Below are 21,236 nucleotides of genomic sequence, written 5' to 3'. Positions count from 1 at the left end.
CCTGCTGTATTGTTTGCTGTTGGGTTTGTGTGTAAATGCTTTCTTTCACTTGTACACATGACAAACACTTGCTGGACTGCCACTTTAAGGACATACAGATATATTTTAACTAAGATAGGGACTAACACGAATAGCAGACTGATATGAATCAAAAGTGTCAAGCTGAAAAAACTGACAGATGGAGAAGGAGAATTTGGGAGTGGAATAAAACTTTAGATAGGCATTACAGTCTACAGGTTGAAACATTTGATAAGATTGTCGGTTTGTCTTTCTTACTTCTCAAGCCTTTAAGATAAGAAGTTTGCCAGTTTTTCCTTCATTCACTTGACCACTTCAAAAAGTGGAGCACCTGCTGTTGAGGAATTTAGAGAAGAGTTGTTGATGGTTCTTCTCTCTCTCTCTGTCGCTCTGTGTGTGTGTGTCTCTTTCTCTCTCTCTCTCTCTCTGATAGGAATGTAGCTGAGAGTGACATAGGCTAAAAAAATGGAAAGATGTGGAAAATATTTTTGGGGAAGCAGAGATGTGGCAGTACAGTAGAGGTTGAGGAAAGATGATGAATATAGACATGAGCAAAGAGGCTCTGGGAGAAGATAGAAAAAGGGGAGATGACAGGAAGAGAGGTGGTTAAGATGAGATCAGCAGGGGAGAATTGGAAAGGGAGGAAGAGAGCGAACAGAGGATGACAATGGAGAAGGCGAGAGTCGATGCAAGAGGTTGGAGGGATGAGAGCAGAGACTTGGGGAGTAAAAGAGTGGACGTGCACTGAATGGGGGTAGTGGGAGATATGAGGGAGTCATTCCCCAGAGAACCGTCTCCTCCCCTCCACACTATTCAGAGGCATCAGTAAAAGGCTCTATAAATAGCTTTAACAGTGAGCAGCACGTTTCTCTACTCACATTGCCTATAAATACATGCAGCTTCTTCATATCCGCTGCTCCGAACGCATGCTGCCCTGCAGCCTCCGACAGGGAATCCTCCTCTGGAGGCTGCAGAGGAGGAGCAGATAACGATGTTGCTGAGGAACATGGCCAAGATGCTTAGGATTGTGATCGGGTTGAGAGGCGCGGCTGATAATGATTGCAGTAACGAATACGGTATCCTGATGATGGGAGAAGATTTGTGGAAAATAACAGCTTTTAACCTTGATACATGCAGGAGAGTTTTGTCTACAAAATGTATAGGGTTTACTTGCATGCTCATTTTGTTGTTCTCTTTTGCGAAATGCTTCACACAGCTCTCTGCACCATCATAGAGTTTAGCAAAATAGCTTGTCATGCACCAAATAATGGAAAACTACAATATTACAACCTAGAGAAAAGTTGTATCAACAAGTATGCAAACTGTATGTAGATGCATGAAAGACTCTATGAATCACTCTCTTTGAATGTCTGATTCATCCTTTATTTCAAAGATCTTCATGCTTATTGATGGTCAAGAAAATCAAGGTCCTTGTAAAACTGGGAGCATTTTAATCTGAGTTAGGAATATACTGTAGTCGGTCAATCAGCATTTCTCTCTATAAATACTTGATAATCTTTTTTGTGCTTTGTCTCATTATTGGAACACAAACATCAACAAATTAGTCGCAGAAAAAGACAGATGACACTGATGCTGGATGTTTTTCTTTAGTTCAAATTATTTTATGATTTGGAAACATTTACATATGTTTAAGAACATCTGTCATGGTTTGGTTATTAGATTGCTGTTTTGCATTTGTGTGAAGAGTTTGAAAGTGTGAACTGTGATTTGAAAAATTGTGATTTGTTATTTTCCTTCTTTCAGAGGAAATGGCTTTCAATAGTTGTAAAACAGTTACCAAGCAGTCAGATATTTTTAAATTAAAGCTCAATGTGCGTCACATTGAACCTTTCGGCTCAGACAATATGGTTGCCAATGTGCTGTTGTAGCAAAGTTAGACTGCATTCATTATGCTATTGAAAATGTACAATCAGATGGACACTCACACCAATTTCTTCTACCTCCCTCTGATTAAAAAAAACTGTTTTTATTTTACTATTATATTTGCATCCAAAATTGTGTTATGAAATTTCACCAAGAATATATGTTTAGTATTTTAAATTGTTTTTTTTAGTTTGAGCACATTCATTAGTTATGTATTCTTAAATACTGTTTACAGATTCATATTGCTGATTGTATCATATTTAGAGTAAGAGATGAATTAATACTGTGACTGATGATGATTGGAGAGGAAGAGGAGGGATGACTGTCGGATGGGGAAGATTGTCCTGATGATTAGATTACAGTGAAGTTGAATAAGGTGATAAAGAAAAGATTAATTTATTATGTGTGTGTTTCTGTGGCAGATTAATTGTATTTCTGTGTGAACGCACACAAACACACTGTGTTTATGTATGAATGTAACACTACATGCTCGTATATGTTTTTTACACTGAGGCATTGATTATTCTGTTTGTGTGCTGAGATTTAATGGGCTGAACTGATACATAATGAGTGTTACACGTCATTCTCTGTTGAGGCGGTGTGTGCTTGCCTCTATGAGAAAGAGAAATGCATCATCCCCCAGATGCTCTCTCCTTAAAGGGGTGATTTTCTTGCTGGCTTGCTCCTGCTAAAGGGCTGGCTGGCATGCTTTGATGTGGTTCTGTGCTCCCCACGGTTTGATTGGCACACAGGATTGATGTTGTTCCACAGATGAAAGAAATTTCAACGGAATGATATGAATTTTATGAAATGAAAAAAGCAAATATTGAACATGACTAATGAATTGATTATGTTTTCAAAGTGCTTTGCATGCTTTGGACAGGCATACTCTTTTTCTTCTCCTTGGTATGATCCTCTCCCTACGGAGCTAATCACAAACGTGGTTATTCTGAAACCCTTTATACCCTCTCTCTAGTCATACCTTCTCGCCCTCCTACCTCCGTGTCTCTGTGAGTGCTACTTCTAAGATCAGAGTAATGTGCGGTGATGAGCCAGGTGCTTAGCAGGCCACGCATCCTGTGATGGTCAGTAAGCGCTGACACCTCAGAGAGCTGTTTACTCTGGTCAATCTTAACCTCTTAACATAAATATATGCACACACACACACGCACACACACACACACACACACACACACACACACACACACACACACACACACACACACACACTCATGCATTGCATACCAAACACCACACACCGGCTCTGTCATCGTGACCCCCAATGTTGTCCTGCGTCAGTCAGCTCTGCAGACTAATAAAGGGGCTTTTCAGCCTATCAGGGCTGATTTCCATCACTTCAGGACATCAGCACAAGAGTAATGTCTCAATGTCACCAGCTCTGGCAGACGCTGATGCACTGAGCAACACAGTTGTCTTTACCACGACAAGTGGGCCTGACAGACAGGCACTTTATGAAAGAAACTCCAGACTTGATCTGTTTCAAACCTGAATTAACTCTGTGCTTACAAGGTTTCTTTTCTGTGGGGTAGTTTCATTCCCTCGGAAATCCCTTCTATGCAAACATAGTTAGCAGCAAAACCCTAAAAAGAAAATAAACCCAACACAACAGTACAATAACAGAAATATTATTTAAAATTAGGGTAATTCTGAAGAAAGTAGAGCTGAAATAATAATCTATAATATTCGTCTTTTTTAATTTATTTTTTGTGAATCATTGATTAAACATTTGGTCTATAAAATATGAGAAAACTGTAAAAATGCCAATCACAATTTCCCAGTTGACAGTTGAAAACAGGAGTCAACCAATGTTTAAATTATATCTTTGGTTGATAAATGACCAACGTGATTTTCTATCACTGTTCGTGATCCATTTTTGGTCGATTGAATCTTCAATCATCCAACTTCAATCATTTACTCACTTGATTAAAGAATGGGTAAATATATTATTTAACAGTTTTCAGTGATTCATGCTGCAGACACAATTACTTCTGTACTGATAAAGAACATACAGTCGCCCCTGTCTATTTGGTAAACATGAAGCTGGAGCCTCTAAGAATTAGCCAGGCTCAATGTAGAATATCGAACCCATCTACCAGCACCTCTAATGCTAATTAACTAGTTATATCCAGTTTCTTCCAACTGTCCACAAATCAAAATGTATGTGCCAGGCTTATGTGCCAGGCTATTTCTTGACCCTAATGAAATGGCAAATTATCTTTTTTGAATTTTGTGTAAATGTAAATTACTGAGCGATTAATGAATTGAGGAGTTTGCTACTTTGTACACTGACATGTTTCCCAGCCCAACTTGCTGTAAACTAGATGACCAGATCTTGTCTGCAGGAGGCCTTCATCTATAATGGGACTATAAGGCACTCACCTTTGGTGTTTTAAGTAAGCAAAGAATACATTTGAAAATCTCAACAGCAATGTCTCCTTCCATAAATCACTACCCGGTTACAAAAGATAATCCACAGACCATGTTGTTGTGAGCATGTCGGAAGTAGGTTCCATGAATTATCTTTCGTATAACCGGGTCATGATTTGTCCCTTTCAGCTCACTGTATCTGTAACTTAGCAAGCAGCCCGATCACAGTGTGCAGCCCCCATTGGAGTCAAACCTGTGCTCTTAAAAAACAGCTGAATTACTCTGAAGTAACCAGGTGTGAGTCTCCGTGGCCAAGCTGTGACAGTAATTGATTGGTGAAGTGCGAGGGAGCACAGACCTGCAGCTCTGCAGAGCAAAAGGGCTCAAGCTGAAGACCTTTGAGTCTGTAACTAGAAAACGTCTGTGTTTGCAAAACGGCCAGGTGTCATATCTGGCATAAATATTATTTTTCTACAGCAAATGTAGATGTTGCGGCTTGTTACCATGGCAATGCTGCGTTGCCAGGCACTGACGTGTTGTCTTGGTAGCAGATGCTCCTGTCAGAGTGTTGCCATGTTGCATTGCTGAATATGTACCTGGGCTTTGTAGTGTAAATAAGGATGACTGCGTGTGTTCTCCATCATACCATTCTTATAGACATGCTGTCACAGTTCTACATATCTGTGAACTGGGAAGAAGGACATGGAAGAGGAGCGTTAACAGTGAGAGTGAATGAGATGTGAGACTTAAGTGCGGGATGGCGCTTGAAGGAGAGACAAAAGAAGAGAGGAGGATAACAAGGAGAAGAGGGAGCGGATTAAAAAAGACAAGGAGGGAGTAATGGTGACAAAGAGCACAAATAGAGGAACAAATGGATGGAAGTGCAATGAGGTAAATTGGAAACAAGAGGATGGAGAGAATGATAAAGGATAATAGAGGAATGCAATTTGAGATGGATGGATGGATGGATGGATGGGTAGAAAGCAGCAGTGAGCTTGGTGTGAAAAACAAACACAGACAATCCTCACATTCCTCTCTGTTCTGCTTGCTCTTTCCTGTAAAGGATTCTAGGTAAACAAGTTCAGGGTTTTGAGGACAGTATGTATTTGTACGTACTATTGCAGGATAATGTCTTGAAAACCAGTGTTCCCTTAATATTCCCTCTTGGTTAGTTTGTATTAAAATGTCACACGTACACAATTAAATTGAATACAAAGATTGTTATGTCTTTTGCATTATTTTATACACGGTTTCATAGACTTTAGGGTGAAAAATAGGAAATAGTTAGACACCCTGGGATTTGTGCTCAGCTGCACAATGTGCACATGTAGTTATGGGCCTACCAAAGCATCCAGTATGATTAAATGTCTCAAGTGAGATGAAAAGACAAACATTCAGAAGATGTATGTGTCTCTTTCCACAATGTTCAGCCTTTTTTGGGTACCGTATTTTCCGCACTATAGGGCGCACTGGATTATAAGGCGCACTGTCAATGAATGGTCTATTTTCGATCTTTTTTCATATATAAAGCGCACCCGACTATAAGGCGCATTAAGCGAAACAAAACAGTCAGTCAGTCAAACTTTATTAAACGTGTTCACAATAACTCTCAACATTGTTCAAACGTTAATGAGCGTATTTACAATAACTCCCAACCTTGTTCAGTTGTAACACGTAAAAAAACAGTCTGATACCGCTAAATCAAACGTTAGCGTAACTCTGTGTGGTCTTGGCGCAGGTCATCTTCTTGCTTCCTCCACTTCCGTACCATTGATTCATTAATGTTGAATTGATTTACAAATGCACACAGAGAGACTTACAAATGCAAACACAAAGATTTACAAATGCGCACAGAACAATTTACAAATATGTTTGATTTACAAATGCACACAGAAGGATTTACAAATAAATTAGACTCACAAATGCACGCAGAACGACATGTCTGTGTTTATTTATTTGTCAATCGCACTGCATTTGTTAGTGGATTCTTCACGTGTGTACGGATTTATGAGACTCCCCTGCCGTGGCTAGATCCGCAAATGCGTTTTTTCAACATAGACTTAGCTGTAGCCAATCAGATGTCGCCCTCATTTTCAGCCAATCACATGAGCGCATCTCCCCCTCCCCTCCACACGGGGCTGCCAGCGTTACAGTTGCACAATTTGCAGAGGGATACACAATTAATGTACCCCCCCCCCACCCCCATTGTTGTCATTGAAAGTTCGGTATAATCTTGTAAATCTTGTAGAAAATCTTGGCACGGCACGAATGAAAAAGTTTGCCCGCTGTCATTCAGACGTCGTCGGTGAAAGTCACCGAGCTGTGATGTTATGTATAAATATATACATATGATATTAATGTTATGAACCCAAACACAAGGGCGTTAGATGTTCCGACGTTTATGGGATGTCCACAACAAGTATAAAGCAGAAATAGTGGATGACGGAAGTTATAACTGTTTCCACGGAGTAAAGCCACAGAGATAAGCCACGCCCCTCTAAGGCGCAAATAAAGTGAATGACGCTCATGTGATTGGTTGAAAATGAGGGCGACATCTGATTGGCTACAGCTAGGTCTATGTTGAAAAAACGCATTTGCGGATCTAGCCACGGCAGGGGAGTCTCATAAATCCATACACACATGTGAAGAATCCACAAACAAATGCAGTGCGATTGACAAATAATAATAGTAATAATAATAAACACAGACACGTCGTTCTGCGTGCATTTGTGAGTCTAATTTATTTGTAAATCCTTCTGTGTGCATTTGTAAATCAAACATATTTGTAAATTGTTCTGGGCGCATTTGTAAATCTTGTTTGCATTTGTAAGTCTGTCTGTGTGCATTTGCAATTATTGAGACTGATCTGACCCCATACTATTCCCATGTTCTACTGCGTGACTGATAGCCTTGAGTTTGAAGTCCGCGTCGTAAACGTGTCTCTTGACAGGTGCCATGTTTATGGGATATCCACAACAAGTATAAAACAGAACTAGTGGTTATTTCCACCGTGGTGGATGGAGGAAATTATAACTGTTTTTACCCAGACATGCCACGGAGATAAGCCACGCCCCCTTTTCGCAACTGGTTGCGAAAGACACAAATGAACACAACTTGACTGGCGAATAAACTGACGCGAGTTATAAAGCCGTTTGGTGTGAACGCACCATAATGCTGCAAGCAGTGCGGCTTTGTAGTTTACCAAAGTCGTACTAAAACATTTTGACAGAGCGCTGTGTACCACACAAAATCGCTTCGAGGTCAGTAAGCACAACCAGAATTAATTCATAAAAAAGGCGCTCCGGATTATAAGGCGCACTGTCGTTTTTTGAGAAAATGAAAGGCTTTTAAGTGCGCCTTATAGTGCGGAAAATACGGTACATACATTCAGCTCAGAGGGACAGGTGTACTATCAAATCTGTACCAGCGTGTTTGAATCCTCCTCATCCATTCCACCCGGGGATTATCATTGAAGAGCATCACGCTTGTTTACCTATAAGATAGTTAGTAATGTAGTTACTAATTTGGTGTAACCCTGGTCTTTATAACACAGTCTCTCAAACTCCCAAAGCCGCCGGATGGCTCTGATGATATGTGAAACATGGAACACACACTTGGTTTCCTGCACCCTCACTTCCTCGTTCCCACACACACTTACTGAGACTGCAGAGACCACCTTCCCCCACGCTTTATTATGATAATCAGTCCATCGATAATCTATTTTTAGCTCTGAATCTCCTGCGCCCTGCTTGTCCCACTTGGTGACTTCCTGTCTAATTATACAAACATACGTATGAATACACGTGCACGTTCTCTGGCCTCTGTGGATGCAAAGCGAGGTTACCCAATCATGCTTTCCCTCTCTTACTGTCTCTCTGCTGTCCCTTTCTGTGCTTGCCACTCTTCTGCCACTCTATTATTTAGCAACGGTCTTTGTCCGCTTATCGTCTGACATCCAGCTGAGTTATTTCAGTTTATCAGCTATTTTAGCTTTTCCCCCAAATGGAACTTCCTTGTTATGTTTCTATGTAATCTCTTTTTTCTCTCACTCACACACTCCCACCAATGTGTAGCGCTCTGTCGTCATGGTTTGAGGCAGAGAATGTCTTCACCCCCTAAAGTAGCAGCTCCAAAGCCTTTCCATGCTATTATGGATTTAAGTCATTTACGCCATAAATCTCTACAGCGCTCCTACTCCTACTCGCAGCGTCACCTCTCAGAAGTTGGGCAACACTGGATGATTGCAATGCAAAGACCATTCTTGGCTCACAGCCGACTTTATCCTTTATTAGTGAGAGTACGACAGCCAATCAATAGTCGACAGCAGCAGTGCTTTTGGCTCAGGGGAAGCGTCACTGCCTCCTCTCAGTACAGTCTGCTGCCATTTCTTAATGTGAGCACCTGTGCAGCTTGTCCTGCTTTGTTCAGCTCATATATTAAAGCTCTGCTTCGGAGTTTGTGTGGCTATGTACAAAAAAGAATAAGAACAAAATAAACTGAACTAGATACATTTTTAGCCCTCATCCACAACGCCCCAAAAAAATATAGTTTGTATTTGTATCACTGGTTGTCCTCTACCCGGGAGTTTTTGAGGATAAGAAAAAGGAAGTTGGTAAGGTTAAAGATAGATGAAGATAGAGAAAGGGAACAATGAAGGAAAGAGTATGGATTTGGCTAGGGACAGTGTTCATTTTAAAAACTACTTTAGTGATTGCTGCTAACAAAAGGGTGGAGTAAGAGCAGAGAGCAAGGGACAAAAACAGGAAGGAAGGAAGGAAGGAAAGGAAAGGAAAGGAAAGGAAAGGAAAGGAAAGAGGCTTCCTATCTCAAGCCCAGATAATTGATCAATATTCCCAGCTCAGATCCAACCAGACAGTCTCTCGCTTTCTCTCCCTTTCTCTCTCTGCTCTGTCGGGTTGTCCAGTGAAGGAAGCTGTGGGAGAAAGCCATTGGCAGGTCATCAGTATTCCAGCTGGCTCTGCCTACTCTGGTGTGGGCAGCAGAATAATTTCATTCTGATTTTACAGATCAATAGCTGTACCAAGTGGAAGGTGACCAGCCCCGCCTGGCTGGCTGAGCTGCTGCAGTATTCAGAGTAGCACTACACATGCGATGGATGGTCCTCTTCAAGACAAATTTTTTTGTTTAACACGCAGTATTGTTCATTGAGTGGGCTCCGTTTTGCATGGCCTGGTGCTGGCCTTCACTTTGATATTTATTGTAGTACATGTAAGATGGTAATATCGTCAGTATGTACAGTACATTAAGGGGACAAAATATCAGAGACACCTGATAATATAATGCAGTTCAATAAAATACCCCCTCAATATTCACAATCTTTGGGAAACTGATAATGTAAAATGTTTATATAGGCTGAGTCAGAGTGATGAGTATTTATTGCTCCTTATGATATAATGCAATCCAGTATATCGACACAAAAACTGAATCCTCAAACATTACTCTGGAGCTAAAGCAATACCTCTGAAACTCATTATAAAAAACAAACGAATTTTATATTTCCCAGGGTTAGTATTTCATTTCAAGGGATGTTGTAGTAGAAATGTGCATATTTGCAGGGTGTGAATACAGTAATACAGTAACAATTGTACAGTACAATATAACATTCTTGCAAAAAACACTTTTTTTGTCTAGACTACATTTTGGAAGTGTTGATTAGTCAAGGTAGTTTTGAGGCAGCGGATTAGGAAGTGAATTATTCTAACTGGTGCTTTACAGACACTGATTTTCAGTTTGCTTTTCTTCTAAAAAAATGAGTCGACATCCACTCTTATTTTAAACTTAAACTTTATTTTAATACATCTATTACATTCCAATTATTTTTTATATAATAAAAAAAATAATGCTGCGACTTTCTTTATCTGCAGATTCATTTTTTTAATGAATTTATTGACTGTGAAAAAATGCCTTTCACAACATCCCAGAGCCCAAAGTGACTTCTTTATATGTTCTCGTTTTGTCTGACTAAAAGTCCAAAACCTAAAACCATTCACTGTACTAATATATGACAAAGAGAAACAGCAAATCCAGATTGAGAAACTGAGAATCCATAGCACTATTTCAGTATTCTTGCTTGATAAAAGACACAAACAATAATCAATTATCAAAATACTAGCTGATTATTTTACTGTTTATTGACTTCTCTCGACAGTGACAGGAATATGTGGTAACAAAAACAGGATAATTCATGAATAACACAATGGCTGTTTCAAAATCAAAGAATAGGCCTAGATGTTAGAGCCCTCGCATAAGAACCAACCACTATCAGAGCACTAGAAACATTTTGAAATGAAGAACAATTCTCTAACGTTAGTTGGGGAGGCGCATTGAAACAGATGTTTGCAGCGCATATTACATCTGTTTGCGGCGTGCCTCTCTCTCCTGTTGACGCTTCCTTCACTTCCTTTCTGTCTGTGGATTTGACCGATCAGAAAATGGGGACACAGTGAGTTCTTTGTGCTGGTGGCGAACAATAATTGTTTTTAAAGTGTTGGTCAGAGTTGGAGTACATCATACAACTTGGATGGAGGCACGCACACACACACACTCACACTCGCACGCACGCACACACACACACACACACACACACACACACACACACACACACGCACACACGCACGCACACACAGACACACACACACCTGTGGTGCTGTGTATTTACAGTGTCCTACTGAGCTGTAATCATTTTAGAAATAGGATTACTGTTGGCACAGTGGGTACTTTACCACCATTTAGAGCCACAAAGACGAACACAGTGGAGTAGTACACATGGAAACAAACAAGCTCACTATGTACATGGCATGGTTGTGTTGGACAGCCTTATAGACGGACTACCGATGATCTGATGGTCTGGTATCACTTATTTCTTACTCATTAGGTGTTGCTAAACTGCCATCTTTGCTCTCAGTGCAGCAAATACAGCACTAAATGTTCAGTAGATGCACTACAGGAGTAAAGTGGTGACAGACGATCAATAGAGATCTAATGATTAAGATATCACACTTTGGGAGTACGAAATGACGAACCCCTCAATCACTCAGTGCGTGTTCATGTGTGTGCGACCAACATATGCCTACAACACATCTACCCCCTGCTGTTTTAATCTCCCACAGCTCACACTTTAATATCATAGCACATGAAGTGTATTGTTGGCGTTCCACAACCTTTTCAGAGCTGCAGATCACTTCTTTAGACCTGCACACTTCGATTGTTGCCCCACAAAGATTACATTCAGCCGGATATGATATTCAGGCAACTGGCCAAAATGTCAAATCTGGTGGAAGCCACTGCCAGATCAATGCTTTTATCATGTGAGGCCTGAGCTCTAAAAGTGGAAATCACTGTTTTCAAGCATGATCAATAGTGAGCAGGAATCAACACCAGCAGACTTCACTGAGCCTAAGCTAAAAGTCCAGTTGGCAGAGACACAAACGCACCTCATTAAACTCAAAACTCCCATGGCTGCCATCTCACAGCCGAGCCCCAACGGTGCAGCTCTGATGGAGAGTGTTGATGTAGGAAGGCTCTAATTGCAGCATGGCGATGTGGTGCCTCTGCATTCCTGCTGTTTTGACAATAATCCAATCGGCACAGTATTGTATGCTGTGTAAGGAGGTTTGAGTTATGCTTGGTAAAAGACGTGCGTATTGATTAACTCCTTTCTGAAACAACACCGGATTGGCTTGTATGGACTGAATGATGCTGGTTTGCTGTTTGAGCATGCTTTCCCATCTCCTCTCTAGCTCTCTTTCTGTCTCTCACTGTCACTCACTCACAATTGTGAATGAATTTGGCGATCGCATGTAATGACTCCTCACTCAGCCTCTTCTGTTCCATTTCCTTTCTCCTCCCACTTCCTCTGATACAATTTGTAGCCTCAAATCTGTCGTCTTTTTCAGTTGAGCCCTTTTTCTGGTCTCTTTCTGTGCCTTCCTGTCTTTTCTTCTCAAGTGCCCTATTTGGCTCTGATGACCTCTCTCTCTCTGCAGGTACCACTCGGCAGCCTAAGGAGGGGGAGGTGCCGGGGGTGGACTATAACTTTGTGAGTGTGGAGCGTTTTATGGAACTGGAGCAAAGTGGAGCCCTGCTTGAGAGTGGAACTTATGAAGGTGAGTGTTGGGAGTGCTGTGGTTGATGTGCAGGAAACATGTTGGATCTGTGAGACAAGTACGGGGGCTCAGGGAGCAGAAATGGGAACATATGTTTCAGTAGAGCTATTTTACTATTTTAAAATTCAATAGCATCACAGTAAACAAAATGAAGCACATGGCCATCTCTTACTGAGAGAGAGAGAGAGAGAGAGAGAGAGAGAGAGAGAGAGAGAGAGAGATCTGAAAAACTGCCATTTCCTAGTCATGTCAAGTCTGTGTATCTGCTTTGCTACACTGTCAGGGATACATCTACAGATGGGGAATGTGCTGGTTCATTTGCCCGGTAGCAATTTTTGTGAGCATGTGCTGCTGAACACACTCACACAAATGATGCATGTGTGTGTATTTGGGTGTTTTCTTTTTTCATGTTCTTTTCGTGATTGTGTGTGTTGCATGTTTACAGTGTATGTTTTCCTTCACGCAGAGTTTATTTATGCCCACTGGAGGAAGCGGTCTCTTTCTGGGTAGCTGCATTGGTACACATAAGACCTTACGTATGTGATGATGTGAGATGGGTCACAGCTGAAGGTGGATGTTGAACTGTGCATAAAGCCAAGATGCCTTCAGGCAAAACCAGATGCTTTCAAGATCAGAGGAACATTGCATTTTTAATACTGGTGTGGTGCATAAGGAGTAACTCTGGCCTAAACTTATCTCAGTTTGCTTTATGTTTTGCAAAGCATCTCTTTCTTAAGCTATCCCAGTTGGGGGCTTGCTGCCTATGCAATTCCATACACGTTTCTTTGTTTACATGCACCCATGTTTGCACATTTTTATTTTGTTGCTGTGTGATTCTTTTGTTTGGTGGCCAGCAGGGTAAGTACACTTATTGAGGAAGTAGCCTTGATAAAGCCCTTCATAATATCTTTCCGCCTTCTGCTGGGTTCAAAGTAAACTAATGTCTTTTCTGCTGATCCTGCTTTTGTCCTTTATTGCTGCCCACTTCTCTCTTATTTGCTCAGCTTTTGTTCTCCTCCCATTGACTCGGTCTCTCTCTGTATTTCCTCTTTGTGGGACCTCCACTCTTCTCCACTTTGTAGGATTATAAAATAAGATATATCTTCTTTCCTCTCACTCAACATTTATTCACAACATATATTTTGTGAGGGTATTAAATGGTTTAAAAGTACATCACAAGGAAATAAATATGTCTCATATATACATATATGCATATCTACAATCATTGAAGGACTAGGCCCATAAGGCAATGATTGGATGATAGGTTAAATATATGATGCTGGGAATTCCTTCTTTTCAGGATTGGGTGACACTCGGGAGTGTTTGGCTTTTGTTCTCTCTCTTAATATTTTTTTATTTCTTTTATCTTTTTATCTTTATTTTTGAGAACGTCACTTTGTATTATGGTTGACTTCTCTTGTTTCTACATTTATGGGGTCAGAATAGGACATTTGTGTTTAGGAATAGACTTTTTTTAATCACCAACAATTGCATCTTTGTTGTATTTAGAAAGATTAAATCAAATTAGTCGTGCATGTGGCTTCTAACACAAATGCTGTGTACTTCTGCTCTCAGATAACTTCTACGGCACACCAAAACCTCCAGCGGAGCCATCCCCCGCAGCACCTCCTCTGAATGTAAGTGAGGCCTTGCTGCCCGGAGCCCGGCCCAGCGCCCAGGGCAAGAGGAAGAGGAACCAGTCAGTCAGCAATATGGAGCAGCGTGCCAGCCTTGAGCCACCTGAGGAGGAGGAAGAGGAGAGCCCGGTTGTCAACGGCAATGGGGTGGCCGTCACACCAGGTGGGATGAGAGAGAAAAACATCCTGTTTTTTAATAGCACATTTGTCGTCTACTTGTGGCTAAATTCAGATTCAAACAGTGTGTTTCCCAAGTGTCGTGACCATGATAACATATTTAAACGATATATTTCGGGGAAGAAATAAGGCCTGAACTCGTCTTATTGCAGTCTCACTTGTGTGATTCAGTAAAACCATAGAAACAAGTCAGTTTTCACAGCAAGTGTTATCTTCCTTTTTATTGTCCCTTTGCATATTCTTTTTTCTCCTTTAATCCAGTTCCATAGCTGCTGTTTATACAGTGTTTATACATGCAGATGACGGCAAATCAGACAAACTGTACACTGACTAGTCATTACAGGCAGTAATAGACTCTGTAAGCATGAGTGTGAACTGCAGGTTCTCCACAACCTTACATAACATAATGCACAAGGGCACCTTTATGTCTCCACTATTATCATTGTCCAGAGTCTCATTTTGGCTTCAGCTCTTGTCTCTCTGTCCTCCCCTTTCTCCATTTCTCCTGCTGTCTTTGCTCTACCGCCATTGGCCTTTGCCCTTGTTTCTATTAATACCCCAACTCTCCCGTCTCTCTTCCTCTCCTCTACCATCTTTTCTTCTGACCTCTAATGTTTCTCTTCGTCTCTGTAGTCCTGTCCCCTCTGTCCTCTCTTCTCACTTCCACACCCCTCTTTGTAGTCTCTTTTGTTGTAGCGTGTCATATTTTGTCCACTATTTTCTCTTAATGTCATGCGACTTGATGCGATTGAGACTTACTTACTTATGCTGATCGTATATAATTTTTTTCATAACAAAACTAGAAACTTAATCCTGTAACTTTATCCTGATACCTCATGAAAGTCTAACGTAAAGAATGGGAATTGTTTTTAGTTTCACAAGAAGAAAATACTTCACCTGTAAAAACAAGATTAGGTTAAAACCTATAAATTGCTTGACCCTGTATGATCAATGAGCTACATTGTGGCCATATTTTTACGGCGAAAGTTAGTAGAAGTGTCTACTATGTGTCTATTGAGGCGACTGTGGGTCAGTGGTTAGCTGCTCCGCCTTTCAATCAGGGGGTTGGCGGTTCAATCCCCGCCCTAGTCGATGTGTCCTTGAGCAAGACACTTAACCCTGAATTGCTCCCTGTAGCTGTGTCTACAGTGTATGAATATAACATAATTGTAAGTCGCTTTGGATAAAAGCGTCAGCTAAATGACATGTAATGTAATGTAATGTACTATGTTAATTCTTGGATGTTAAATTAAAACAAGAAAATCCAGTCTATTCCAGTCATAAGCTAATGCACAATGGACAAGCATTGGTTTGCATTCTTTTGTTAAACAGACCAGACCTAGGTTGCATCCCATGACAATTATTAACTTATGCACAACCTCAAATGCTGATCTTGTGGAAAAACACAGCAAGATAACTTTCCTTCTTCAACTTCCAGACTGTGGTCGAGAAGCCCAGGGGAGACTTACTTTACTTTACTTGGGTCTTGAGGAGGTGCAGCAATACATTTGAAAAAAAACTGAGTTTTTCACTGTACATTTATTACATTTTGACAACTTTACTACTAATGTCTTCTCTGCTCCGATCACCAACACCTGTTTGGTCTGAGCGCATCCACCATCACTCTACGCAGCTATTCCTTAAACTGCTATGCTTATAATATATGCATCCAACTGTGTCAACACCATACAAATATACATAGGTTTGCGCAGCAACAACAACCACATATGTGTATCTAGGCGGTGAATCAGATGATTGATCGCCGACTCAAAGAGACGTAACAAGCGGAGCACTGTCACTCCCATTCATTTTGAAAGAGCAACGACCAGAGGGGAAACTCCAACACTCGACTAACTGGTGTAGCTCAGTCAGTGACTCACTCAGTGACAAACCTTCATGTTTATAGGGCTGGCCCCTGCTTTGCTGCAGTCAAACCAAAACCTAACTATAGAACCGGCTCAAGTGTGATATGGCGACTATTTTTAGTGGGCATGAATAAAGATATGGACTCTCATGAAAGAACATTGACTTTATTTTGTCTTATTTCTTCTGGAAGTATTGTGATGTCATAGACACAATTCTGTTTCTGTTGCACCTATAATATTATAGTATTAGATTATATTATATTATTATAATACTGTAATGTGTAGTTTGGTACTTTTGTATGCTCCCTGTCCGCTGACCTAGATGCCACCAGCTTTTCTCGTCGCTCTAAAAACCTTTCCTTGTGTTTCTGACACAGTCTCTGACCCCTGAAGTTTCTGTCTGTCCCTTTTTCTCCATTTATGACATCCCCATGTTGTTTTCTCCTCATACTCACTGTCCTCAGACCACATTCCCCCCCCCCCCCCCCCCCCCCCCCTCTCTCTCTCTCTCTCTCTCTCTCTCTCTCTCTCTCCTGGGGGTTCTTAGCTCTGCAGTGGCTTGGCTCTGACTCATCATGTATGGCGTGTGTAGTGTGCACAGAGCACATGAGCATAACTGTCTGTGTGTGTGTGTGTGTGTGTGTGTGTGTGTGTGTGTGTGTGTGTGTGTGCATGCGTGTTTTGCTCCACAGAGTCCAGTGAACATGAGGACAAGAGCACAGATGCTTCTGGGGAAGTTGCTGTAGAAACGTCCAGCCAGGCCCATGCCTCTGTCGAGCCCCCTACCGAAGAAGAAGAGGAGGCCCCAAAATCTCCCTCTAAATCGCCTGACAAAGTTCCAGACTTAGATGAGGAAGAGCTTGGTCCTCTCCCTGACAACTGGGAGATGGCCTACACCGAGAAGGGGGAGGTCTACTTCATAGAGTAAGAGGAAAATATCCTCCGTAAATACATTTTGACATTGTCAAAAACAAATTCTGGTATCCCACACCCTATCGGCCCATTGTCACCAAACCACCATTTTGAGTCACCGATATCCAATACAAGTCTCAGTGATCAGTATCAGTATTTTGGCCTCTCTATCACAAAGTGCATCAACTTGGTATATATGGCAGGGTGTGTAAACTAGCACTGGCCTCTGTGTTGAATAATTGATGTAACATAATGCTACTAATCAGACATAAAGGATAAACACACATGCAAACACACACACAGCCATACAAACTTTTTCCCTCTCCTCTCACCCTTACTAATTAGTGGCTGAGGACTAATTAGTAGATTAATTGCCATTAAGTTTACTTTATAAATCCCATTGTTTCTTTTTGCCCCCGCACACACATGTCCACACGTACAGGTCATTAGTGTTACTTTGAACTTGTTTCTTCCTCTTATCATGTCTGTCAGTGTTTCTCTGACCTCTGTTTGCCCCTTATCTCTCCTTATTGTCAGTCACAACACCAAAACGACATCGTGGCTGGATCCTCGGCTTGCAAAGAAAGCAAAGCCACCAGAAGAATGCAGAGAAGACGGTGAGTCTCGACAACCTGTTTGCTCTGTTGTTTTGTAAGTTTAAGTTTGTGTTCATCTGAGTCGAGCTCATCTTCCGGCCTTTGTGGGAGTGTGTTGTCAGTGCATTTCCTGCTGCCTGTGTACCTCTGTTGTCTGATCCTGACTAACTGTTACACCGTGTTTTCTCTTAAGAAAAATAGCGCAAAATACTCTGTTGTTTGATTTGTTTGTTCGCACAGTTCTTCACAGGTTTTGGGAGGAGTACTGGCACATAAAGTAGGGTTTTGATATCAAGAAAGAATTCACTTGACAAATCCACCTTTTTGGATTTGTTGTTGTGAAGTGAACATTAGCATAGCATTAGCATTAGCATCTTCCAGCATGTGTAGATAGGAATGTAATCATCCAATATTATTTTCTATGCTTCATAATAGGGTTGTAACCGTATACTGGCATCATGGTATATCGTACCATGTACAGTTGGGTTAGTTACAGACAGAAGCAGTCCACACCGACAGTATATGTTTGCTAATAATCATAGGACATTTTAAAAGCTCACAGTGGATTCATTTTGTTACGATCGGGCAAAAAGACAACTGGGATTGGACCCAAATGCAGATAGACACCGGGAACAGAAGGATGGCACATGGGGATTTTAATAAACTATTATCCAAAACAAACTTTTTCAGCAGGGCAGTCTTAAAATTAACAACTAAAAATCCTACATGCAGAACGTCACAAAATCGCAGACGGACCAACAATCAGCAGACAAGAAACAGGACTATAAATACATAAGAAACTAATCAGACAACGAGACATAGGTGGGCAGACACGAGGGAAACCGGAAAGCTGATTGGTGGAAAAAACACAAGGGAACAGAGTAAGGCAGATGAGACTAATACAACACAGGTGATCACAGAGGTGGAGCTGGAAAGGGGTCTGGGGGCAAGGCAGACAGCCAGCAGGATGACCAAATGGGCAGAACCGTTCTGGGGGACGGGGGGAAGGACGACCAGGCACCCGAAGCTTCTCTGGAGGTCGGAGATCAGGCAACTGGGTCACTGGCGACTGGGGCCCGGGAGACTAGGGCTCTGGAGACTGGGGCCCTGGAGCCTAGGGCTCTGGCAACTCGGTCTCTGGCAACTCGGTCTCTGGCAACTCAGTCTCTGGCAACTCGGTCACTGGCGACTGTGGCTCAGGAGACTGAGAAGACATGAATTCAGACTTTTTACAAATCTCCATCATTCATTAGTTATTTTGGTATCCTTTTTTGTCCTTTTATTGCAATTAAATCACAGCTAAATTGTTTATTTTGGGTTCATATTAAACCAGCCGATGTGTGACTTGCTGGATACAGTGAATACACCTTGATGAAATTCACTGAGCGCCTCGGGATGATGTTATGAACCCGGACAAGACGGCGTTTAGTTTCCTGTGATATTTGGGACTTCCACAACAAGACAAAGCAGAAATAGTGGTTATTTATTCCATGGTTAGTTGATAACTGTTTCGATAGAGATCAGCCTCCTCTCCTCTCCTCTCCGCGCATCTAGCGTGAATAAACACAAATTATCCCGCGAGTAAACTCCTGCAAGTAACGCAACGTAAACATTTGCTTTGCGTTTGGTGTGAACAAAGCATAAGGCATTCGGTTGTTAACAAATCCCATAAAAAGACCAAAATCAACACTGTGTTAGTCCTTGTCTCAATACTTTCCTACTAAAAATATTTCTCCTACTAAAATCCAGTTATATAGTACTATAGTTTTGGTGTTTTTTTCTAATCAATTTCCTAAAACAGCTGGGCACTTTAGTTTTTAACAACCATTGCTTAAACAAAAGTAAATAGTGCATTTGTTGGGGAATCTTTAGGTTGTGAATGAATACACATTTGGTGCTCTTCTGTAGACCATTAGTTTGTATGTGACCACTTGAAAAGAAGCCGTGTCTACTTATGTTCTCTCTATTCGTGAACTGATGAACCAAAGAGCGGTTTTCCTCTCACAGATTAAGAGGTCTGATGAGGTGAATCTCAAAAATAAAGATTAGAGAAACAGTATTCTGAAGAAAGAAAAACATGCTATTTAGTGTTGCAGAGATTGTTTTTATTCTTTTCTAAGCTGTTCATCATCTTATGGTCCCTCAGATTCATCGGGGCTTGTGGCTATCTCTAACAGAGTTCCAATCAGCGAGTGTTTACAACAAAAAAGGGTTGTGCGTGGGACTGAGTGACTCATTTTTTGTTTTTAATAGTTTTTGGACAACAAGGGAAGTCTCTGGCACAGGGGAGTAAGCTATGTCAGGCGTAGGATATGCACGCAGAACTTGCATGTAGGATCAATTCATTGTTTTGGTCTTTTTGTTGGAGTTGTTGGAACAGAAAATGCAGTTTAGAGTGTCAACTGTCTTTTAAGGTTTATTTTAAATCAGGGGAAGCAAAGGTGTTTCAGTTGTTTCAGAGGCTAAGATTAAGAACACTGGTTTCATACAACAAATATCCAGCACTGATGTCAAACATAATAAAATAGAGTTCCTGTGGTTCAGCGGGATCAGATATATAACAATGAGGTGAACTTGCATCCCTGCTGCTGTCAAAGCCTTCGTTCAACAAATTAGGTTGTGATGTGATTCAGCAGAGCAAGATCTGAATCAATACCTTCTCTACCTTTCCTCTGTCTCCATCTCTTCAATTTTCTCCCTCCTTCGTTCTCCACTGCACTCCTTCACCTCACGTCTTCCTCTCTCTCTCCCTTTCAATCTTCCTTTCTTTAATTTTGCTCCTCTCTTTTTCTCTCCCACCTTCATTCTCGGTCTCTCCCTCTCTCCCTTTGCCGAGTAAAAGGCCGAACTGTGACTGGAATTCTAATAACACCGCTCAGCTCACACACACACACACACACGCGCACACACACACACTCTCTCTCTCTCTCTCTCTCTCTCTCTCACACACACACGCAGACGCACACACACACACACACACACACACACACACACACACACACACACACACACACACACTCTCTCTCTCTCTCTCTCTCTCTCTCACACACACACGCAGACGCACACACACACACACACACACACACACCAATTCACAAACCCTTTTCACAAACATGGCTGACAAAGATGGGTTTTTTTACCAACGCCGGTGATGTTTAGACGCAACCTTTCTTCGATGCTCTGTGATCACTTATTTTGTATTTTAAAGCAAAAACTTGCTGTTGTTTATAGGTTTTACAACTTTACTAAAGTGTTCTTGGAGATCAGATCTATAGCGAAAGCTGATAACAAATCCAAAATGGCAATTAAGAACCTTTTACAGACATTTATACCACAAGAGTTGATAAAGTATATTGTCACCATCTCTGTCTACATTGATTATAGAGGGAACCATTTGACATATCAATGAGTCATGTTATGTTCCAAGGTTTAATTGTATTTGCAAAATTTCAAGTGTTGATGTATTGTGAATTAGGTTTTCTGAACAGGCTGTTCTATCTAAAAAGTAGCCAGTTAGTATTTTGAAACCTTAGATTAGTCCCTAGATTCGGCTTCCTGTCTGACGAAAATGAGATATGTCAATGACAACACGTGTAGTGTTATTTTTGCATTATTCCATGCAATGCAGATCTG

At 41.3% G+C, this 21,236-nt stretch overlaps 1 protein-coding gene across 1 annotated transcript in view; it reads left to right on the top strand.

The window, feature by feature from the left end:
• LOC117732706 (membrane-associated guanylate kinase, WW and PDZ domain-containing protein 2-like) overlaps positions 1 to 21,236 on the top strand; it is a 72,939-nt gene that overhangs the window by 22,713 nt on the left and 28,990 nt on the right. Inside the window, exons 3-6 of the mRNA XM_034535815.1 lie at positions 12,297 to 12,416; positions 13,992 to 14,216; positions 16,788 to 17,019; positions 17,545 to 17,624. Coding sequence (XP_034391706.1) covers positions 12,297 to 12,416; positions 13,992 to 14,216; positions 16,788 to 17,019; positions 17,545 to 17,624 — 657 coding nt within the window. The remainder of the gene's footprint in view (positions 1 to 12,296; positions 12,417 to 13,991; positions 14,217 to 16,787; positions 17,020 to 17,544; positions 17,625 to 21,236) is intronic.

Source organism: Cyclopterus lumpus, chromosome 6 (assembly GCF_009769545.1).
Source record: "Cyclopterus lumpus isolate fCycLum1 chromosome 6, fCycLum1.pri, whole genome shotgun sequence".
NCBI lineage: Eukaryota > Metazoa > Chordata > Actinopteri > Perciformes > Cyclopteridae > Cyclopterus > Cyclopterus lumpus.
The sequence above is the reverse complement of the archived record's forward strand: the minus strand, read 5'-3'. Positions and strand labels throughout refer to the sequence as shown.